We start from the raw sequence: 24,943 nt of genomic DNA, 5'->3' as shown, positions 1-24,943 counted from the left end.
TCGATATCTTGAATAGTTTTTGAGATATCCGCTCTTGAAAGTTTATTTAGGGCTTTCAATTTTATCTTGATATCTACATTAGTGAAGCTGCTAGGCCGAGTTTGGTATCATTTTCGTATAAATCGGGGGTGCTGAATTCATTTTTGGTATTACATTGACACCATTCCTAAGAAAAAACATATAAACTTTAAACAAATACCTTTTTTTTTAAATTCCTCTTCACGCTTAAACCGCTCAACCGATTTAATTGAAATTTGGTATACAGATATTTCGAGTCCCAAGACAGGACATAAGATACTTTTTATCTCAATAATCATCCTTTAAAGTTGTGAAATGGAGTATGGGGGGAATTCAACTTCGTCGACGAAACTGAATTCCTGAGGTTAATACTGCTTAAGGTAAGGTTTGAAGTCATGTTTGGTATCATTCTCATCTAAATCACAGATGTATACCATCCTAAATTTCACCTAAACCGGTTCAGCGGTTATTGACTCCTCATACAAACTTCCACCCCACTTTTCACATCCTCAAAAGATGCTTTTGGTTATAAAAACCATCCTATGTCCTGTGTCGAGACTGAAACTATTTCTATACAAAATTTCAACGAAATTGGTTCAGCGGTTTCAGCGAGAAGAGGGATTTTTAAAAATATATTTTTTTTAATTTTGGTTTTACTTCGAAATAGTGTCAATGTGATACCATAAATGAATTCAGCACCCCCGATTTATACGAAAATGATACCAAACATGGCCTAACAGCATCACTGATGTAGATATCAAGATAAAATTAAAATCCCTAAATAAACTTTCAAGAGCGGGTATCTCAAAAACTATTCAAGATATCGAAAAACTTGACTTGATAAAACTTGTAACTAATTTTATGAGCTTTCGGTTTGTCTTAGTAGTCATGTCGCTAAGATGCAAAGTTTCCAAGATATCAATGAAAAACCGAAAAATTCGACCTTCTTACCCCCCTCTTCCCCGCAGCACCGGGGCTACAGCCGGGGACTTTTGATATGTTCACCTCCTAACTAGTCCAAACAAAGTTACGGAGTCAAAAATTGTGTTCCTAGCATTTCCCTCTACAACGTTTTTTGAGCATTCATTTACTGACCTACAAACTGTCTGAGTTAAATAGTAAATCTTGTATTCAACTGTTTTACACAAAACAACAGCTATAATAATTTTAGTGACATTGAAATAGTTCTTAATTTCCTGTACAGATTTATAATTGTTCCGAAAGAATAGTCATTGTTCATCATCAACTGTCTTCTTTGGGTATTTGTGAATCTTCAACTGTCTTTGACGCTGGTACGTACACTTTAAATGAAAACTCTGTCCTAGGGAATGATCCTGGATTGATAATCTGGCAGTCTTGGTATGCTCTTGTATAAGGCTGAAAATGGTCCGCCACCACAACCAGATCAGGCATCGGGTACAAGCTTAAAGCATCAGCATGTCTCCAGTAAACCGGTTGTATTCCTAAAGACAATGGAGACAGAGTGCACTGACTCAGCAATGTTTTCGTCAAGTGGTCGGGTATATCACCTGTTTCAGGAAAATGTATTGAGTTTCTACACATTTTCGTTACCAAATCCTGTCTTATTAAAATGATTTCTTGTGTGCAGTATTGTATTCTGCAGGGGTTTGATGTGAAAATTACTGAATCTCCCAACTTGTCCCTTATTTCTTTTGTAACAGAGTTTGGGATTGGCGGTCTAGGCAGGATGTTAGGTGCAGCGGGATCTCCTCGTCCTGGGACAAAGATAAACTTACAGAGTTCTCGTAGTTTAGTGAATGGTAAGAGCATGTCCGCCAAATGAATTAAGGCTGCTTTGAGCTGTGTACTATGTTCGTATCCATAAGGGCATGAGAGAAACTCTCCCATAAACACAATGGCGATAGGTGGGAACTCATTATAACCAGTAAAGAATGTTTTTAGCTTCGCCATCACTTTGAGATTGTCAAACCAAACATCAGATAAGAAAATAATCATTCCATCTTCATTCTCCTGCTCCACTTTTAGCAAATTTTGTGAATTCTTTAATAAATTCTTTGATTTTCCTCCAAAAGTGTTCAAGTTTCCGAAATAGTTCAAAGATGTTGCTCTGCTCTCTGAAGGTGGTAGAACTAGCCCCATGACATGGAATACCTTGTCTTCAAAGAATCCTTCAGCTAGAACAAAGCTGCTCTCTGTAAACAGTCCTGAATGGTACCTAGTTTCCTTCATATCTAATTCTACACTCCCAGTAGGATCTTCTAAATAGAACTTCCCTTCAGTTAACTGGGTTAACAAACCTAACACTATAACCTCGTCAACTCTGCTTGAAGAACTAAGTAGAACCTCGATTTTCCTTAACTGAAATCGTTTCTCTTGCTCCATAGATGGCAGTACTTCTTGTGCAAACAACTTGTTTCTAACGGTCCTTTGCCAAATAATAGTATATCTATCTATCAAGTACTGGGCTTTCCATTTAGGCTCTGGGTACAAGTGGCGGTCGGTACTCACGCTTTTACTGAACTTCTTCCTTTCATTATCATATACCAGTTTAGGAATGCTAAAGGCATCGATCACACTTAGTACCGATTCAGTCTCTTCGAGTCCGGCAGTGGAGCACTCCCTATAGGCAGTTTCTAGATGTTCCTTCTCTAAAATAGGCTGGGATATACACTGGTGCATTAAATGGGCGGTTAACTTGTCGATCATTTTCGTTCTTTCGCGCGGCGTTAGAGAGAAAACTTGTTCGGTCACAAAGGTGCTGGCTTCGCGACGTATTGTGAAGCCGCTAAGCTTGAACGCATTGTTAACCTCCGATCGTATCTTTTGCAGGTCACCCATGTTTAAGAATATGCTTAATGTTCACAAAACATGCGTTTATTTATAAAAATAACATGTTCTATTCGCCGAAGAACATACGCGCCAAAACACTTCTGTGACCTAAACGTCAGCTTGACATTGACAGCCGACTTTGACAGCTATTTAGTGTGGCTATATTCAAATTGTTAAGTTCTACAAAAACTTATCCTTGAAACAGAGTAAGTAAACAAACTTAGCAAACGAAGGCTCGCAGGAGCAAATTTGGTTTTAAGCTCTTACGTTTTTTACGTCTCATTTGTACTAGCCTACAAACCGTTTAATATTAGCATTTTCAAAAATATAAGAATATTTCCATTATTTTAATATTCATCCACCGTGCGAAAATACCTCCGTTTTAGAAGGAATCATATTAGACTGGCAACATTTTTCATTCTGGTCTATTTAAGCTATAAAATAAAACGCGTACAGACAGTTTAAATGGTACGATTCAAGCTGCATAACCTGCAAATGAAACACGTTAAAAACTATAACTGTCAACTGTCAATGTCAAATTAACAAAACCATTCGTTTCATTCTGATTTCATTCATTCTATTCTGCCTCTGGAGATTTTTCCGCAAAACGCAAAATATTTGTAGTCATAACATAATACAGTATATGCCTAATACGAATATAAGTTGTATGTGTTTATGTTTTGGTTAAAACTATTTCCCCTTACTCTGGTTTTTACACGACAAGCGTCTGTAAGTATACGATTACACAGTTACCTATTTATTAATTTGCATAATTTTGTTTTATTCCGTTATTACTGTACTTTTATGAAGATTCTACAATTACGGTAAATGTTTCAGGGAAAGCCACCAACTATGGATATTCTAAGACAATTTCAAAACATTTCTTGGTACGTATTTTCTTTCTTATTTCCATCAAATTTTCTAGGGCGATAGTAATCATCGCATTTTGTGACGTTACTTTTTGAAGAGATAAGATCCAATTACTCATTTTCCTAGTCCACTCATGGAGGTAAAGCCCCTGACTAAGACGTAAATACAAACATTATAATGCACTCACATAATATATTTGATGCACCTACTTTAAAAACATAGTGCCGCGTGGCGCCGGCATCAGAAAAGAATAGCACCACCCCGTCTCGTCCCGTGGGTGTCGTATAAGACGACTAAGGGAAAACTGGCGACAGATATGCATGTGAGCAAGGCTCGCCCGTATCCTTAGTGGGGTCCTTGCTCACAAGAGCTGTGCGCGCGCCACAACAGAAAAAATAAACTTTAAAAACGTTAAAATTTCTCATAAAAGAACCAATACTACTGCAATAAACCAACTGTCACAAGATTTGGACAGTTAAGAAATATTTACCTACACAATTATTACTTTTTAAAGATGTTCAGTTGTAGTAATAGTTATAAACTCTTTATTGTAAAAAAAACATACAAATAGGAAAAGATAAGTACAAAGGCAAAAGGTAGTTGTAAATATATTTTATTTATTTTGTTTGTCTATGTTTTAGGTGTAAGCCAGACTGGTGTTTCCCGAGCATGAGCAAGGAGACCAATGAGCTGTTACGTCAATGCACAGATCTTCCCAAGCTGGAGTACTCGGATGATGTTGATGAAACCATCAAGAGGAGTAAAGCCTTTCCCATACCGTTTCCTATTGAAACTGTGAGGTATGTTAAATTCAGCTATTTTGATAGACTCATACAAGATGAGAAAAGGGTAGCTGCTAGAAGTAAAAAATCCCTATTATGTGTTTTTGTTAAGATTCAAAAACAAAGTTTTATATAACAGGCTTCCTTCATACAATACAGACACAATATTAACACTCAAAAGTTTAATTTCTTATATAATTACTCTTTTTAATTTCTTTTTCATTGAAAATTGTCTAAAACTTTAAACACAGCCTGCTGGCATATTAAAAGATGGACAGCAGAGGTTTTAGTATTAATTAGGATAATATTTGTCTCCCTTCCAGCATGGAATTCTAAAGAATGATATATCCCTTCAGCCCTCAACTGTGAAGGGGCCAGGGGGCCCCAAGCAATTTTGAGTTTTATATATGTATGTCATAAATATATATCGAAGTTGATCGATCCTGTCGGGCTTTCCCACGGCTGAGGGGATAATAAATATCCACAGCTAAGTTCTAGTGACATACTTACACAATTTGGCAAACTTATTCCACACATTTTAATATGATGAAAATATATATTACAGACTAGAAAAGTTGAAGGTGCGTCGCCATGTAGAAAAACTGAAGAGCAACATAGCTTCCACATATCCCCTCATTCACGAGAGAGTGCTGCTGTTGATGACCCATTTTCTCATTTACAAGAGGTAACTTTTGTAATAATGTGTAATATTATAAAATACTGGGGACCCGCTCCGACCTCACATGGGCTAACAAATTATACACCTAAACCTTCCTCAAGAATCACTCTATTGATAGGTGAAAACCGAATGAAAATCCGTCCAGTAGTCTTTGAGTTTATCGCAAACAAACATACAAACACACTAACATACAGATGCGGCGGGGAACTTTGTTTTATAAGGTGTAGTGATAAGCTAGTTCCATTAGGCCTCGAAAACATATGTACCTAGTCATCTTAAGTTGGCAAATCCTGATTTTTGAGTGTAAAAGGGCAAGCATAGTTAAACTAATGATTCACTTTGAAGGCACTGATTCATTCAATGTGGGCTGACAATGATGAAATCCATCAAAACAGGTGTTGGAAATCCCCATAAGGAAAATCTTAATGTCAGTAATTACTTAACCGTAAATCTTTTTTTAATCGGGTTTATTTTTTCAAGATGTTTTCCTGTAGTAAAATTGATTACTTACCATGTGAATAAGTGTTATTGTGAAAACAAGTTTCAAGCCCACTGCAGTATTTGTCATCTATTAAGAATGTTATTACTTGTTAGTTACAACATTATGTTCTTATACATACTTATACTGTATCTCTGGCTAACGGGACACGTAACAACAAGAAATAGTAGATCCAACTAATAAATACCGCGCTTCGAGGCGTAAAAGCTGTTGCGTGGCAAATAAGGGGTCATCCATTAATTGCATCACACGTTTAGGGGGTGGGAGGGGGTCAAGAAAATGTGACATATTGTGACATGGGGGAGGGGGGAGACACAAACTTTGTGACGTCACTTTAACTTCATCAGTAACCGAAAGTTTATTTAAATTATTTTATTCGCTGCACATTTAAATAATCGTTTTTTTTCGTTTAATTTTCTTTCCTAAGCAGTTTTGGGTTATAAAATTACTAATATTTATATCGTCAAAAATATTTTGATAAAATATTAATAATACTTAGGTACTTACTTAATTCGTTTTGGCGATTTCGTAGAAAAAATGTGACGTCACACTAGGGGGGAGGGGTTTGCCAAATGTGACCAAGTGTGACAAGGAGGGGGGAGGGGTCAAAAAACCTAGAAATTCGTGTGACGTAATTAATGGATGACCCCTAACTATCTCTTGGGTCACGACACGCTACGGTCTACAAAACGAAGTTTTTTCATTGTTATTAATTTATTACTACTTACGGTAGAAGAAGACATACAATTCGCCGCGCGAAGAAATTGCCACACAAAGCAGCTCAGTCTTTCCTCGCCCGAGACCGACGCACGCGCGGGCACGATGCCTCGGGTGCAATTGCCTTGGGAGGCAGCCGGCCTAGCCAAGGTTACAATCGCTATCGCTTCGACAACAAAAAGCATTATGTCTCTCTATCACTCTTCCATATTGGTGCGACAGTGACAGTTGCGTTTCGATCGCTACAGAGCGTAAGCGATCGGCATCTTGGCTACGCGGCCTGGTCGCTCTCGTCCAATCCCGCCTTATCATTATTATCTGTTGCAGAGAATTCGGCTCCAGTATTGAGAAAGCGCTGTACAACAACATGACCGTACCAGATCTGATCGACAGGATACTCAAAAAGAGGGCCGTCACGTTCATGGGACCGCACGACACGTACAAACTAATCTCGGGCGAGGAGGGGTGAGTTGCTAATTTGTTAGTCTTGCAAGATACCTTCAACCGTTGTCTTAAAGTTCAAATTCGATTGACTACGATGTACAACCGCATTACCGCAGGTTAACTTTACAGTCACGAAGGCTGGGAGGCAGTGGGCACGCTACAACAGAAGCCGCCATTGGTCCTCGAGAACTGTCTGAGCTACGATGAGATGAAAATAGCTGCATTTGTGTACGTGAGCGGTTATACGGAGTGCATCAATAATGGAAGTAGGAAGAATAAGGGGGTTATTAGTGAAGAGGATGCGGAAAGCGATGCTGTGATTATTGGTTAGTTTTTTTTTTATTTCACTGGAGCATAAGAAGTTTGAATCTTTTGTACAGTAATATAAAATGTAACAGTTGTATAGAAGGTTCAAATTCATTTGAAGCTTCTATGACGTAAAGATCGTCTCGTTTGTGTACGTGAGCGGTTATACAGAGTACATAATGGAAGTAGGAAGAATCAGGGGGTTACTAGTGAAGAGGATGCAGAGAGCGATGCTGTTATTATTGGTAAGTTTTTTTTGGAACTGGAGCTTCAATGAGATGAAGATAACCTAGTTTGTATACGTGCGCTGGTATACGGAGGATATAAATCAATAATGAAAGTAGGAAGAATCAGAAGTTATTAGTGAAGAGGATGTTGAGAGTACTACTGGTATGGTAAACCTTTTTTTAATATTCATAATAGGACTGAATATCCATAAAAAGTTATCATTTTGTGGGTGTCTAGAATTTATGGAAATTAAATATCTTTATAATTTGACCGAGTTCGAAACACCCTAATTTTGTCGAACAGTTTATTTTACAGTTTTTGTCATTTTATGTCCCAGAAATATAACTAATAAAGTTTAATATAGGGTTTGCCACTTGGAAAAATAAAGTTTTATCGAGGTTTATTTTAATGTTTTATGTTTGTTAACAGGTATTGTCGGCCCCCGTTTCCAACGCCCCCGGCGAATGGACTACGAAGATATTCTAATAACTGAACAGCAGAACTGCTTAGAGAATGGGTTAGTTGTTTTATTTTAATGACTAAATTCATTGCTTACCTAACAATACTTTAATCGTATAATACTAATACTAAGCCGATTGTAAGCTGATTTTATTCCTTAACGGTCCCTGAAAACCTAACTCGCCTCGAGCGAGGCAAAGCTTCACAGACTAAGGGCCAGTTGCGCCAAACACATTTGACAGATCAACGTCAGCCCGCCCCAGCGCTTTACTATGAAACTTTCCATACATAAAAATTTAGTATTCAGTATTCATTTATTTCTTGCTTCCATAGTACATTTTTAGGTGGTATTTACATTTCTTATGGTATCACATGGACCCTGAATAGGGTGTAGCAAACATAAGTACATACATAATTCAATTAAGTTACAGGTACTTAATACATCTCTAACATAACTCTAGTGGCTTTTACAAACTTATAACTAACTTATCATTATATAGATATTTAGAATATTTTATATTAATCAATAGGTTTATTGCGAACTCTTTAACTATACGAACAGTTTCGTGCAACCGACCCTAAGTTGCTTCGCGCGGCAATTTACTCGCGAGGCAGCTTTTTGGCCCGTCTCTTGGCCTGCCTCTGAACTACATTGTTTTTCTTTGATATCAGAACTTTACTGACATGTTGGCTTCTCAGGTACGGGGAGGAGGTAACGCCTACGACGTGCCTCAACGTTTTGAAGACGACTTATGTACGCAATAACCAGTCTGCGAGGCACATGTGGAGACAAATGTTTTCAGAGTTTTACCAGGTAAGGAGTTTTTGTAGCTGACAGAAATTGACTGTGACAATATTGTAACTTTTACAAATTATAAAGTTTATAACTAACAATTACAAATTAAACTAAGAACTAAAGAGACTAAACTAAAACTAACTAAAAAATAATAATTTTATTTTTGTTTTTTACCAGGTACACAGCTACACCCACGAAGAGCTAACCTCCTACGTAAATATCGAAGACAAACCGGAAGACAGACGGTACATAGACCGCTATGTGAAAGTGAATGACATGATATTCGACAACGAAGTGTACTACAAGAGGATTAGCGTTACTGCGGAGTGTGTGTTATATGAGGCTGAAGAGCGGGCGAGGGGAGCGGGGAGGGACGCGTTCGTTAATGTTATAGGGGCTGGTGAGTTGGAAAAATGTTATATTTGGATTTAATTTACGTATTATACAACACTTTAGTGTACTATAATGAACTCATTATACAACACCTTAGTGTACTATAATGAAGTTATTTTACAACACTTTAGCTAAGTATAATGAATTTTATTAGTAAATAGCGTTCCCACGTTTTTTAACTGATTTACTTACTTTTGTTTCCTGACTGAGGAAACGAAATAAAGACACGAAGTAGATTATCCAGCTTCTTTTCATAAGGCACCATTGTCAATACATAGGTGCCTTATTGCAACAAGACAGTTAAATTGTTAGTAAAAACACGAAAACAGACGGTAAATAGACCGCCGTAACACCGAGTTTAATATTAGGGTGGTATTCCATCTGTCCAATCTCAAAGTTCTTTGTCCAGTTGCGTTTCACATTTTGCTTAATGAGAGAGTGAAACGCAATGACATTGGACAATGAAATTGGACAGGTGGACCACCCTTAAAGTATCATTGTATAGGACTTGCTAATTATGTAAACAAACCGCCATATTGAAACTGTCACTGAATGATGGCGGTTTGTTTATATAGCAAGTTCCATAGAATGACACTATAGATATTCATTGGTTGCATTTCCTACTCATGCACTGTAATGCTCTGGTTTCTTAGGATAGCGGTGCCGTCATGTAGCGGCCGTCTCCATACAAAATACTACGACATCCATATTTAGCCGTATTATTTGATATGGAGACGGCCGCTATATGACAGCACCGTGCACCGCTATCCTAGGAAAACCGAGCTTTAGTGCTTGAAAAATTGAGATCTAAGCTCTCCGAAACATGTCGCGCTGTATGTTAAACGAAAAATTTCTTTTTGTTCCAGGCCTAGGCGTATGGAAGGTGTCTGCCCATCAGCCCGACGTGTATATTCTGAGCTTCCTGGAGAGGATACGCTCGTTCTTGAAGAAGGACCTGTTGAACCACGTCACGGACGTCAATTTCGCGTACATCCAACCCAGCGCCAGCATTTTAGGTATGTTTGGTTTGAAGTGTTCAGTTTTACTCTGTATCTTCAGGTATTTAAATAAAAGTAAACAAATAATTTGTATATTTTTGAGTAGTTATAGAGTCTGGCTAGCCAAAAATTGTTGACAGATATTTCGTTGTTGTATCACCAATTGTCTATGATTTAAAAAAAAAGCTAAATGTCAGTTGTCAATTTATGTCATTCATTCAAATTGTTTGCGGATAGTTGCGGTTTATAATGGGTTTATTTTAAATAATATTAGTAATGTCTATCCTGAGTGAGGTTCGCAAACTATTATTGAAGCTCGTAAATAATTACGACAATGTGCGAAGTCGACGTGTAGCGTTGTATAACGAAAAACTGCAATGTTTACAACTCCTAAACAAATGTAAACAAATCAGGAGGTTGGTGCTCTATAAATATTTTGATACTTAGCATTTAACATATTTGGCATAGTACTTATATATTTTTTTTGGTGATGGCTTAAGATTACGGTATTATCGAGCTAGGTCTTATTTACACTACATTTCATTTATCGCCTTGTTACAATGGTATATGGTGAGAAAGTGTTAACATATGTGTTTATCGTTGACTGTACTTTACATAGTGGTAGAAATTATGTGAGCTGACTTTGAGTGCACGTCAACGTATATTTATACTGGGTCAAGCAAATCTTGTCAGTAGCAAATGGCGGCAAATTTGAAAAATCGCGGGTTAGCAACACTGTGTTCGAATAATTCGAAAATCGCGTGTCATCTGTGTTTTATCTGTGGAATGTGGACCGCGAATGACAGCCATCATCTTCTTTGTTTACATTATGTTTACATTCTGAATCGATTCTATTTCAAGAGATATTTCTGCTGTGTCACCATTAAATACCAATATATTAAATAAGATTATGCTCAAAGCTAAGATGCCTACAATGCCTACAGTGCCAACTGAGAAATCTAATAAAATATTAAAATCCAGTAGGACATCTAACCTGCTGAAGCAATACATTCTTGTTTAAAGGCATAATCCACTTCTAATTTTATTTTGAGATCTTCAAATTAGTTAATCATTTTTATCAACATCACACACCGCTTTTAAATTGTAGTCCATGCCTATTAATAACATTTTTAACATTTTCAATGGAGAAATCCGCGAGTGACAATTTGAATTGACGTACGTAATAGGGCGCGTTCAGCAGAAAAAAAAGTTTTGGTTCGATGTAAATTGTACATTGCTGCTTTTCTTAGCGCAATACTACTCTTTGAGTGTTGCCCTACTTTAGTTTGCTTTACATTGCTACTGACAAGATTTGCTTGACGCACTATAACTTATATCCTTAGATACCTTACGTGTGCATAGAAAATCAAAAATATGTTCTAGTATCCAAACTATAATTCCTACTATACAAAGTGTGACCAGCCGAAGATTTTTTGAATTTCCCGCCGAACATTTAGGTAAAATTTCAGTAGCCAGACTCTAACATTTATTGGTTAACCAAACAAATACAAAACCACCTGGATCTGTCACTGAACGACCTAACTTTAACCTACATTATTTGATCATGTAATGTTTTCATCTACCCTCAACTGGCTTAAGGTCCTTAAGGAGCCAATTTGAGGGTAGATTTTGTTTACTTTTATTTAAATACCTAAATACACAGACTATAGTACTTGAAAAAGCTGCATCCAGGTTATATTCTTAACCGTTTCACCGCCATAGACGTCAAATGACTCACGCGGCTACAGCCCAATACTCGTATAAACCTACGTGCATTCCGACAATGCATATCAAATATTATATTATGGATTATCGCAAAGTATTATTTTAATCAGTTAAAACACTAATAAATGAACAAATATTTCAGTTTTACTTGATTATGTTTTTTTTTCAGCATTATTTACAAATGGAACAGAGGAGGGGAGTACAGAGAAAAGAATATTCTTTGAAAGCAAAAGGCATCCTAAAGGTTTGTATCTTTACTTTGCTATTATCAGGTATTTATTTAAATAAATATGACATAATTATAAGAGTTCTGACAACTTCTAATATGAGGACAGTGAGCGTGAATGGGGGGCTGCCAGTGCTGCCACTGTGCGGCCTGAATCGAAAACTTTAACTTGACATTAACAATTTAACACTACGCAAACGAGTAAATGCTTCACAAAGTTCACGTACGTTTGCTTGTGTGTTGGCGCGTCTTAAACCTTATGGCCTAAATCGAAAATTGACATTCACACTTCGCCCCAATACCGATGTAGTGTATAATTATTTTCCATCGTATATTCATGGAAACATATGAACGTGTCTTGCTATTTCAGTCAGTCTCGGTACAAAAAGTACTGAGTAGTTTCCGAGAAAATACGATCGAAAACAATTATTCACTACATCTGTAAACAGAATGCTGCCCCCTACAGTTCACGCACCCTATAATAACAGTTATAGGAAGGCATTTTTTAAAATACAATTCCAGGTGGCATAAACGTGCAGCTAGAAAACCGGGAGCCGTCAGCGAAGCTAACGGGCGAACACGAGGGCAAGCTGCTAGTCATGACGTATCCGTGGGATGGAAACGCGCACCCTGGCAACGAATTCTGGTAAGATTTAATATTTTCTATTTCCAAGTTTTTTTTTCATTAGGGGTCATCCATTAACTATATCACACGTTTAGGGGGTGGGAGGGGGTCAAGTAAATGTGACATATTGTGACATGGGGGAGGGGGGAGACACAAACTTTGTGACGTCACTTTAACTTCATCAGTAACCGAAAATTTATTTAAATTATTTTATTCGCTGTACATTTAAATAACAAGTTTTTAAAACGATAATCGTTTTTATTCGTTAATTTTCTTTCCTAAGCAGTTTTGGGTTATGATTACTAATATTTATATGGTCAAAAATATTTTGATAAAATATTAATAATACTTAGGTACTTACTTAATTCAATTTGGCGATTTCGTAGAAAAAATGTGACGTCACACTAGGGGGGAGGGGTTTGCCAAATGTGACCAAGTGTGACAAGGACCGGGGAGGGGTCAAAAAACCTAGAAATTCGTGTGACGTAATTAATGGATGACCCCTTACCCGGGGATAAACTGTAATTTGAATATGATCAACCCTGGAAAAAATATAACAACGGCATAATATGTGCTTTAAAAAAACTGGTGTATCACAAATCGTATACAGAAAATCGCAACTTACTATCGAGCCTTTTTGAAGATAACCAAACTAAAAAGTTGCATTAAGATTGGGCTTCAAACAACAAAATAACTTTGAAACGATATTTGGTCAGACCGCTTAGTGTAAGGCCTGAGTGGACGCTCGGAGCGGGGCGTGCAGCGTGGCGTGACGCCACTGGCGTCGGGCTCAAGTGATTTGAGCAGCGTGCACTAAGGCCGCTCCTATACGTTTGCATTTGATTAACATGCACGCCGCACGCCCCGCCCCGCTGCACGCTCAACTCGAGCGTCCACTCAGGCCTTAGCATGACTTGCTTTGTCGGACACAACTGCATAAGACAATGTCAGTCTTCAAGCTATCTTCAGAATAAAAGCTTGACCAGGCTGAACGATATGTGACCAGACTACTATTTATTATAATTTATTATTAATATCACAAGAACGGTTACAGTAATACATACTTATACTACGAAGCCGATGGTCCGATGGTTCGAAAACCAGTAAGGGCATTTATTTGTGTGATGACACAGATCATTGTCACAACAAGTATAATAATATTATTTACAGTGTGGCTAAAAAATAAGTGCATTCCCGTTGCTAGGGAGGTTTTGGGATTATACTGAGCAACTTTTACTATGGGACCAACCCCGAAATCAAATCGAGAAGCCTCTTGAGCTTACCGTGGAGCTTAGTAAATTTGTGTAAAAATTGTCCTATAATATATATTTATTATGTATTTGGGTGAATAAACTTTTTCTTGTCACTAGTTGCCATGGTTACGGTTTCTTGGGTCACTCTTAAAATACTAGTTATTTCGTATTTAAATGAACCAAACTTGAATTTTTTGGTAGTTATAAGGCCTTTTCATAATGGGACATCTACTAACCACGTTTGTAGAACTTTTCATAATGGTACAGCAGCTCTTCTAAGAAACTATGCTACTATTGTCTCCTGGCTGATGGGACAGAATAACAACAAAAAAATAGTTGATTGACCCATTTATTTATATTGAATAGGTTGGGCAGCTTATCAGGATCGGGCGACCCGGCGGCCGCGTGCTCCACGCAAGTATCGGAACTGCACAACGCGCACGTCAACCCGCGCGTCGCCGGACACAAAACGCGCGTCGCTTGCAGAGCGGGGGTTAAACCGATATCCGACTACTGTGACGCGTTATCACATTAGAGGTATTTTTTTATAAACAAAATATACAGGGTGTTTGGTAAATCGTTTGCTAAATTAAAACGGCAGATAGCTTGAGTCATTTGCTATCTTCTCATGCCTAGAAAAACAAAATTGGCCATGGTTTTTTTTACTACCACGCAAATAAAAATTAGAAATTTACGAAAAATTGTCATAGAAGTCAAAAAATTTTTTTGCACCAAATTAAAAAACTCTAGGCCTGTGAAGATAGCAAATCACTCAACCTATCTGCCGTTTTAATTTGGCAAACGATGTACCAAACATTCTGTATATAGGCTCCTAAAGATCGGTTTTCCTAGGATAGCGGTCCCGTCATATAGCGGCCGTCTCCATAGTAAATAATACGGCTAAATATGAATATACGACATCCATATTTAGCCATATTATTTAGTAGACGGCCGCTATATGACGACACCGCTATCCTAGGAAACTAAAGCATAAGGGTGGTAGTCCATCTGTCGAATATCTTTCTCCATATGTATTGCGTCTTATATTGTGCTTAGTGAGAGAGTGGGACGCAAAAGACGCAATGACGCTGGACAAAGATATTGGTATTAGTGTGCAAATAGTGAATTTATTTTGTTTTGAAATTAATCGAATCAAAATATTCTCGGCCGGTCCAGAGGGAAACGTCAAAAACACGTGCGGAGATCGCGGACCTTTATGAACTTGTTTTAGCCCAACCGAACATTTGGTTCGGTATGATCTGAACCGAACATTCGGCCGAATATTCGTATTCGGCAAAGTCCATATTCGGTCCATCTCTAATTATAATTGTTTAGTTATAAGCTGTGTTATTGTGAGACCCTCCTAATCTGACTACATATTTAAAAAAAAAGGTTTTTATTGTCAGTACTCTGTAAAGGGGTATTCGCAGACGGTTTAGCACGCAAAATGACTAGTGTAACATTTTGCCTATATCGCTCTTAGTCTACATCGGGAACGGTCCAGAACGCAAAATGCCTACATCATTTTCCGTCGTTTTATCTTTACGTTAGCGATGCCGCGGGGCTCCTATTCTGTGCGGTTTGGCCTTCGGCCATTTGAAGATAACTAACGAACCTAACCTACCTGTGTGATATAAAAAAATTGCGTTCTAGACCGTTCGCGATGTAGACTAAAAGCGATATAAGCAAAATATTACACTAGTCATTTTGCGTTCTAGACCGTCCGCGACTATACTCGTACCTCTGTAAATCTGTATACAATGCGCTCTGTCACAAATACATGACAAACGAAGTTAGTGAGTTAATGTGATATGATTCTATAGCACTAAATACACTTTTTATATTGCCACAGCTGTAACACATGCTTTAGGCACTGGTCCCACCGCGAGCTAGTAAGCTATGAGCTATTGGCTATAAACACGAACAAAAGATAAGCACTCCCGTGTAAATAAAAGAGACACGGCGATATTTACAGCTCACCGCTGGGCGAGTAACTATAAATATCGCCGTGTCTCTTTTATTTACACGGGAGTGCTTATCTTTTGTTCGTGTTTATAGCCGATAGCTCATAGCTTACTAGCTCGCGGTGGGACCAGTGCCATAGGACATTAAATCTTGCCTAGAATTTTACTCTTCCACAAAAAACATTTGGTACCTACACTAAAATTTTAATAATTATATTTTACTACAATAAGTGTGTTTGTATATGGCTGTGAAAATTCTGAAAAAAAAAGCAAAGAAAGTTGAAAAATTGTCTCAAAAGGTAACTTAAGTTTTTGAAGAATATGTCTCTTGTTTATGTTTATACTTCTTTTTTTGGCATTAGAAAAAGAGTAAACAATCTTTATGAGTTTCTTTTTATTGGAAAACGCTATTTAAAAAAATATATCTATTACTTATGAATCCAAAAGTTTTTAATGATTATATAATCATAATAATTTTATAGCATACCTATAAAATTATTATGATTATGTATATACTATTTATTTATTTTATGGTATGCTATAAAATTATTACATATTAACTGCAACTTACTATCCACAGTTTTTCAATAAAAAGAGGCGTCAAGATCGCCTACCTTCTTTCTAAGCTAAAAAAAAACTAAAAAAGTTTTTTAGCTTTACCTACTCGTTTTTGGGAAAGACAGGACACACAAGTGAAAATATGATTGGCTTCTATCGTTTTTATAATGCTTGTATTATAAAATGTAAATAAAATTTGTATGTACGTTGTTTAGCTGCAGAGGCGTAACTAGGGGGGGGTTGGAGGGGGCACGTGCCCCGGGCGCCGTCCAAGGGGGGGGCGCCAAAATGAGCAAAAGACCTGTACCTCTCCGCCTTGCTAAAAGGCAGCAGGGAAACTTTTGTCAGTCATATTTACCACCACTGTGAAGTGTGAAATGCGGATGGTATTCTGCCCCACAGCGCAAAAGAGAAAGCCGATCTTTTACTCTTACTCTTTTTGCCTCGAACTCGACCTTGACAGACGACGGTAGCGCCCTACCGCCCACCATCCCGCAGTGCGAATACTCTATGCAAGAAACTTCCATCAAGGCGGGAGTTGCTATGCTTTCGTTTTATAAGGCGAGCGGGCCGAGTGCTTCAGAGTTGTGTCCCGTGTTAGCGCGTCTTTTCCGTTAGGGGTCTCCTGTCGAAGTTACCATCTTATGGACTCTCCAAGAGACTACCTATGCGAATGGATCGCTAGCCCTTTGTCCGGCAGGCGCATATGAGCCGTAGTAGACGGAACCTGGCCGCGTAGCCAAGATGCCAATCGCTTACGCTCTGTAGCGATCGAAACGCAACTGTCACTGTCACACTAATAAGGAAGAGTGATAGAGAGATATAATGTTTTTCGTTGTCGAAGCGATAGTGATTGTAACCTTGGCTAGGCCGGCTGCTTCAATAGCTGCTGCATATCTGTGTCATGTTGTCAATCGACGACATTCATCGATATGCGGACGACAGTACTATACAAGGATGGCTAAAAAATAACTAAATTCCCGTTGCCAGGGAGGTTTTGGGTTTTGGGACTGAGCAACTTTTACTACGGGACTAACCCCGAAATCGCGAAAAAAAAAAGTTTACCCTCCCATAGAAAATGGACCAGCCAAAATGTAGGAAACAGCCAAATTTTTTTTCGCGACTTAGGGGTTGGACTAATAGTAAAAGTTGCTCAGTATAATCCAAAAACCTGCCTGGCAACGAAAATACAGTTATTTTTAGCCACCCTGTATACCTACAGGCTGGTCCAAACCTTGACGCCCATAATTTTTTTACTAGGGCTAGACCAGAGACAATAAGCCCCCACGTAAACTGGTGATGGTGCTCAGTGGAACACCACCCTAAATAACAACCTAAAAAAAATAAGAAACAAACCATCTGATTATGGCTAGAACAGCCGATTGCAGATTTAAGTTGAGAAAAAAAAATATTTTTTTTTAGAATCCTCGTCATGGGTTATCAGAATATACCCCATTTACCAGATGTTAGCCGATTTTTCGTAGTTTTCGAGACTTATAACTTTTGTTAAGAAATTCTGGAGTGAAGCTTTGCTTTGCTTTTCTGCCTTCTAATAATTGTTCGTGGTATTTGCACTGATAACTGAACTGGACTGAACTGAAATAGCGATGGGGAAGTGACCCCATAAAATAATAGTAGAAATAACTGTGTCAGGTATCGAGGCATTCTATCCAGAGTTTCGGTGTGGGATCAGGACAATTTAATCCGATTCAATCCTACCATGACTCAAATTTGCGCGTTTACCGCTAAGAAAACCTCATTTTTCAAGGCACAACCCTTCCCATGTCAGGGAGTATTGGGAGCCCAGCTCGATCAGTGTTGACATCTCCATCAGTGACGTCCAATAATTTCGTAGCCACCTTGCCGGGTAGGCTGCGCTCGTATAAAAAAAAATTCGGTGTGCTCAATAAAGGGAGGCCACCGCCATACTTTACTCTGGGGTAGACTGATCCCATATATTGAGTACTGCTTTCACCTTTGGACAGGAGCACCTGGATGCCGCCTTGGGTCCTTCAAATCAGTCCAAAGCCGCGCTGTACCTATGAATAGAGATCTCCAAAAAAGAAGTTTATAAGTTTTAAAACGGTCGGCAACGCGCATGTAACACCCCTGGAGTGTAGACGTCCATAGGATGCGGTGACCGCTTACCATCAGGTGGGTCGAAAGCTTGTTGGCCACCGATGTACTAAAAAAACATAGGTACCTACACTGTATTTGTCTACATTAAAAGTAAACTTATTAAAGCAAAAAATAACCCTTTCGTTTCGTTAAGCAGGCCACTGACGAGCCTTCCAAATGGATGCCGTTACAATGGATTCATCCAAATGGACGGCATCCTAATATTAAACATTTAAACATTGTACGTTTTTGACATTCACGGACCGATTTTGGATTGCAGCCACGCTATTTGGACTGTTGGAAGGCTTGTCAGTGACCACCTTACGTTCATTTCGTTTGGGGGGGGGGGGGCGCAAATTTGGTGTCTGCCCCGGGCGCCATATCCTCTAGCTACGCCTCTGTTTAGCTGTAGCATTATTAGTACTGTAACTATGTATGTAAAGGAGAATTGTGTTGTATTGTATTCTTATTTTTATATTGTGAATTGAACAAGGGAAATTTTGTTTATACTTATAAATTTAGGCAGTATTGGAAAAGTATACTCTATACTATAAATAGAAGGAATTGGAACTTTTTCGTGGTATTGAAAGTAGCTGGTTTTCAAATATTATGTATAAAGTAGCCGTAGCATGAGTTGACTCTTGACTTTTACGTTAGCGACGACGTAAACTCGATCGCAGTCCATCTTGCTCGCACTGATGGGTCGGTGCGATAGACTTTCAAGAAAAGAGTGAATATCCATTGTTCGCGTACGATATCAAATACGTGACAAGCAAGCATTTTCTCAGGTTGAAAAATACTTAATTTCACCCTCTCCCTTTATTACAATGTATCAGAAAGTGACAGCGATGGAAGACAGTTAGTAATCAATTAATCATGTCTTATGCTTTATGAAATCGACAATACTAGACTGGTAGAATTGTGCCTGTCCTATGTTTATTAGTGGACGGTTTTACAATCATCTCTCTATGATTTTATTTATCTATTATTAATTATTATCCTTGTTAATGTTAAATATGAACATATTTTTTGTATTCTTAATGTATTGAGGATTATATTTAATTAAATAATAATTTAATTTAATTAATTAATATGAAAAATTAATTTGTATGAAATCATTTAAGTTTAAATTCTACTTCTTATTGATTAAATTAACATTCGGGATTGTAAAATCGTTCCTGTTCATGTATACTAAATATATTGTATATTTAATTAGTTACATTATATATGTCGGCGGCCGATCGTAAGATCAGGCATATCGTGAAATTCCTAGGCATATCGTAAAACGTGAAAATCTTTAACTCGTTCCCTGTGTCGACGGAGCCCCGCAACGCGGGGTTCCTATGTCTGGGCAGTTTGCCCTTTGGGCATCTGAAGCAAAGTAACGAACGTATCCTGCCTATATATTGGTTTAATGTGACTATCGTCAAAACATTACACAGGAACATTACGATCTGCCTGATCTTACGATCGGCCGCCGACATCTACATTGTATATTGTATTGAATATAAACAATGAATATTTGCGTAAGTAGGTTGTTTATCTGACTTATTATAGCATGCTAAATATACATGCTTTTCCGGCTATTAATAGTTTTTTAAGGTGTAGGTTATCCAAAAATGGACTCTAATATGATGGAACTATAAGTGATTTTCGGAATTAGCTAAAGACACTTTAATTGATACATTATTGTTTGTTAAGTTTATGATAATCTTATGTTACAGAATTAAGTAAGTAGTGTCCCTTGTATATGTGCACCTACTGTCAACTTCTGCAACAGTGAGTAATTTATTTTATATCAGTTCAGTACTGCAAATTTCCTCAAAATTGCCTACCATGCCCAACATTGCCTGGCTTAAAAAACGGTAAATGTTCGCAAAACACTCAAAACAGCATTACTAATAATTATTACAACAATCAGTCGAGATGACAAAGACAACTGGTTTGTAAAGAATCACAGTTTTATTCAGCCAGGTAATTTTAAGGAAATTGACAGTACTGAACTGATTTATTTTAAAATTACTCACTCACCTTGCCTATACTTAGGGCCAGTTGCACCAACCACAGTTAACAGACTGATCAACGTCACGTCGCAGAGATTTATGAAACTTCCTTTTATAGATGACTGTAAAATAATAAGGCACTGGTTTCGATGGTAAAACAAAATGTAATGTCAGTAATAAATAGACAAAAATAGTATCAAAAAAACATAGACAATAAAACGTAAATTTATATAAAAAGGTTATGTGTTGCACACTTCCCATACAAAAAAAATTGCGAACACTAACGGTGACAGACGGTCTGGTGCAACCGACCCTTAGACCAGTGACGCGTTTTAAGTTGTTGAACTAAGTATAACAATTTTTGGGGTCCCACAATGCGTTGCTCGCATTTAGGTCGAGGTCTAATCCGCGGCTATGAGAACCTAATAGCTTTTTCGGAAAAAAAATTACTGCGTTCGCTGCCTACTGTTTCTATACAGAACCGACAAGTTAGGCAGGGGCCTTAGTGCGTATGTGTGTGTATGAACGAGTACAGGTTGATTCACGAATGCTGGCACGAATGGAATCAGCGAAACTTTCATTGTATCGGTATACAGTCACAGAATAAATAATAGTACTGCCGTACAGAAAGGAAACTTCCTACAAAACCGAAGTTCAGGGTCGGATCATGCTATCCCTTTCTAATATATGGCACAATCCCTTTCGGCTATTTAGGGTTGTCAAAATTCAAGTGATTATCTTATCTGTGGTCATGCTCGCAAAAGGAAATCAAGTGGTGCCAACCCTAATAATTGCTCGGAGCAATGCTGAGCCGAGTTTGGCCGAAGTCAGGAGTTTCGCACCCCTGATACAGTCAGTGAGTCGAAGCCACCATTTTATTACATTAATACACACAATAGATATTTTCATTTACTCATTCATTCTATTCGTGTCGTCTCTAGTGAATAGACCTGTAATTTATGGCATTATGACACAAAATTAATGTAATTAAATTTATGAACAATGTAGTTCGTAATTGAAGTAAATTTCCTATACTAGATATAGTAATGTCCTTGATATGATATATTGTTATGTTTAATTTGGTAAGAAATATATTCAACCGTTTTGTATTACTTTGGCGTTTTATTTTCTTAAAGTGGAACTGATTTTACTGGTAAATTATCAATAAGCTGGGATGACTGGGCATAGCAAGTTGATTGGACTAGAGCGCCTGGAGCTCAAAACTGGAAGTTGTATTCAAAAGATGCCTCTAACGCATCTCTTCTACTTATAACAAAATTGACGCAATATAGGTAGCTAAAAGTTACGGCGAATAAGTTAAATTAGGTACATAGGTACTAATTAGGTACCTGAGTGGCTACCGCGAAAATCGAAGTTCGCAAATTGCGGGCAGTTTTCTCTGTCAGTCTAATTACGCCTCCATTGGAGTAAAAGAGAAAGATCCCCGCAATTTGCGAATTTCGGTTTTCGCGGTAGCCGCTCTGTGCCAACCGAAATGACAACCGACGAACGCTGGCACGAATGGAACGAATGAAACTTTCATTTTATGACACCACAATTTTATTGTTTAATGTCTTAAGGCCCCAGTACACAATGGGCCATCGCCGGCCACTCCAAGGGATGAGATAGCAATAGCACTTGCTCCCTCTAACGCATAAATGCGTCCCTTGGAGTGGCCGGCGATGGCCCATTGTGTACTGGGGCCTTTACACGCATAGATATTTATTTTCATTCACTCAGTCTTTCCATTCGTACCAGCACTTATGAATTCACTCAGCTGTAAAGCCCCCTCCAGACTATGCGCGTGAATCGCGGGCGAAGCCGCGAACGCAAGTGTGGCGTCGATTTCGCAGATTGTTCACGCCTTCGCGCCTTGTTCTCCGTTTTTTGTCGGTATTTCGGCCCGCGTCAAAGGAGACGCGAAGCGCGAACTTGCAAGACTCCACATTACACAATATTTTGGCTCCTCTGTGGCAAGATAAATATGAATTATATTATGATTATATTATATTAAGCAGCTATATTTTACGGTTTTACAATAAAACAAAATGGAAAAACAGCTAAATCACGTATGATGCCATAGATAACTAACAGTTAAACTCGATCAGCTGATGCTTTTCCGCCATATTGCCGCAAACCAAACTGCGAAATCGCCGTGAAGTGTGCGAGTGTGGAGTCTTACGTCAACTTCGCGATATGTTCGCTCCGCGACGTCGCGCCGCGATTCACGCACATAGTCTGGAGGGGGCTTAAGAATAGAGCTTAAGGATGGGCAAGCGCAGTGTCGGATGACCACAAACTAGATGGACGGATGATCTCGTACGCGTCGCTGGGAGCCGGTGGCTTCAGAGTGCTAGAGATCGTTCCCGGTGGAGGTTTATGGGGGAGGCTTATGTCCAGCAGTGGACGTCCGTGGCCGATAGGTAGATAGATAAGAGTATGAAACCCCAACCCTAAGTTCTAAATCGCGCTAACAGTAGGTGCCATATCAGTATGTCTTAATTTCATTCTTAATTTGGATTGGAAGTCAAAATCATTAAAAAATGTTATTTTGACGAATGCCACACTTAACAGCGCCATCTCTTGATGAAAATACGCAATGTCTGAACGAATGATTTACATACAATGCTACCAACATCGCAAAGCGCGCAAAAAAAAATACTTGAACGATACTTATCAACATCCGGTTGGCAAATATATATTAGCAGCTAATAAATTGACCTATTAACATTAAAATTTTGGATTTCTCGCGTCGCCATCATTATGTCATAAAGTTTATTATTTTTCTTAGGATATATGTGTAAGGTAAGGTTATGTTGGGTATGAGAATTTTATTAAAGTGTTTCTCTTGCCCCAGTATGTCTTTTACCCACCCAGTCTAACCAGACCAAAATACTGGTTTTCCGTACTTCTTTAATTTGAATACCTAACAATACACTGAGCAAGATCAAGTGTATTATTTGTTAACGTTTCTTATCGAAAATTATAGATACCACGCTAGACTCACCCAGCAATGCATTTCACGATAAATATAAACTATCATCTTTCTGTTTATTATTCTTTCTGCAAAGTGCAAACAACTTGCGTTAAATACACGCTATGTTTACGTTCATTTGGCCTTGGATGCGTGTTATGTAATAGTAATAGTACTTGGCTATGCAGACGAATTGCGCATTATTTTTGGTCTTATCATCAGCTTCGTTGTTAGAACTTAAAGGCATATTGTTTAAAATGGGTTTTCCAATTAAGAGCAATGATGATACATTTAATAGACAGGTTTTTAATTTTTGAGGTAGGCAATTCACAACGTTGGAATTAGTTTTGATAGACGTATGGTCATCGTATGGTGTGTTGTGTATCAAGTGGGGTAACTTCTTACCCGAGGGTTAACATTAGACAGCTAAGCTAGCTATTTTTTTTTCATTATAAAGTTGAACTAATTGAAATACTGACAGTGGCGGATTTACCCTAAGGCCATGTAGGCCCGGGCCTAGGGCGGCAAGATACTAGGGGCGGGCGGAAATTTGCTGGTGATGACAAGAAATAACTCAAAATGCATGTAGTCAATAATATGATGGTTGCTGAGAAAGGGGTGGTTACAGGGCCTAGCTGGGGCCTAGGACGGCAAAGATTGCAAATCCGCCACTGAAGACTGACCCTAGATTGGTAGGTGCCATGCAGGCAAATCAGATATCATATACTATAGATAATGTGGTAGTGCATCTACTTCATTAAGAGTATACCTATTAGTTTCGTTCATAATGATGTTTATTATTTTATAATAATCTCTACATATAAAAGTATTTTATGACTTTCATAACAACTAGAGCTCAAACGTCACCGATTAGATATGTGTGGTATTAATATTAATACTATCAACTGTAACTACGTCATTGGGATATACGCGTCAATGGCGAAAATGCAAACATTCAATTTCCTCTAAGATAAGGAAAAGTGCAAGACTGATAGTGATAAGGTCCTGAATTTATTAATGTATCATCAGATTGAGAGCCAAATTTTCGTTTTATACCGCCCGCGCCCGCTGTACAGGGGTGTCCCACTAAGTACCTATCTCAGATGCAGTATATCCTGCTAATGCTGTAGACGTGGCAGCAAATTTGGTCCTGTGCAACGTACACCTTCACAATATGTGTCTAGGGCGTCCTGCCATCTCCTTCTTGATCTTCCCCTGCCCCGATATTATATATGTCTCTTCCCCTAATTGGAATATACATGTCTGTGTACAGAGTAACGAGTTGGTAACGAGTGTGCCGACACATGTAATTGATCTCAAGTAACCTCGTCAGTACATTCGTCTAGACTAAAAATAGTTCTCGTGTCATGACACTCACGCAACTGGTTTTTGGCAATTGAAATTTTACTCATTTCTTTCTTATGACGATGATTATGTCATGTTCTTTACAATACAAAGACGATACATTTCTTACCTAGTAGAGATACCTTTCTAAAA

At 38.2% G+C, this 24,943-nt stretch overlaps 2 protein-coding genes across 2 annotated transcripts; one reads left to right on the top strand and one right to left on the bottom strand.

Annotated features, from left to right (window-relative positions):
- Positions 1 to 1,116: 1,116 nt before the first annotated feature.
- Positions 1,117 to 2,948, bottom strand: LOC134678623 (DNA polymerase epsilon subunit 2). The gene has a single exon (XM_063537258.1). The coding sequence runs from the start codon at positions 2,836 to 2,838 to the stop codon at positions 1,261 to 1,263; it is 1,578 nt and encodes a 525-aa protein (XP_063393328.1). The 5' UTR covers positions 2,839 to 2,948; the 3' UTR covers positions 1,117 to 1,260.
- A 448-nt stretch (positions 2,949 to 3,396) lies between these two features.
- Positions 3,397 to 14,478, top strand: LOC134678613 (uncharacterized). Its single transcript, XM_063537245.1, has 13 exons — positions 3,397 to 3,558; positions 3,667 to 3,716; positions 4,341 to 4,499; positions 5,047 to 5,166; positions 6,704 to 6,841; positions 6,950 to 7,146; positions 7,784 to 7,871; positions 8,513 to 8,627; positions 8,787 to 9,009; positions 9,869 to 10,018; positions 11,895 to 11,969; positions 12,474 to 12,597; positions 14,196 to 14,478. The coding sequence occupies exons 1-13, from the start codon at positions 3,505 to 3,507 to the stop codon at positions 14,362 to 14,364; spliced, it is 1,662 nt and encodes a 553-aa protein (XP_063393315.1). The 5' UTR covers positions 3,397 to 3,504; the 3' UTR covers positions 14,365 to 14,478.
- Positions 14,479 to 24,943: the final 10,465 nt, after the last annotated feature.

Source organism: Cydia fagiglandana, chromosome 2, assembly GCF_963556715.1.
Source record: "Cydia fagiglandana chromosome 2, ilCydFagi1.1, whole genome shotgun sequence".
NCBI classification, from domain to species: Eukaryota; Metazoa; Arthropoda; class Insecta; order Lepidoptera; family Tortricidae; genus Cydia; species Cydia fagiglandana.
This window is presented reverse-complemented; position numbering and strand designations above follow the sequence as displayed.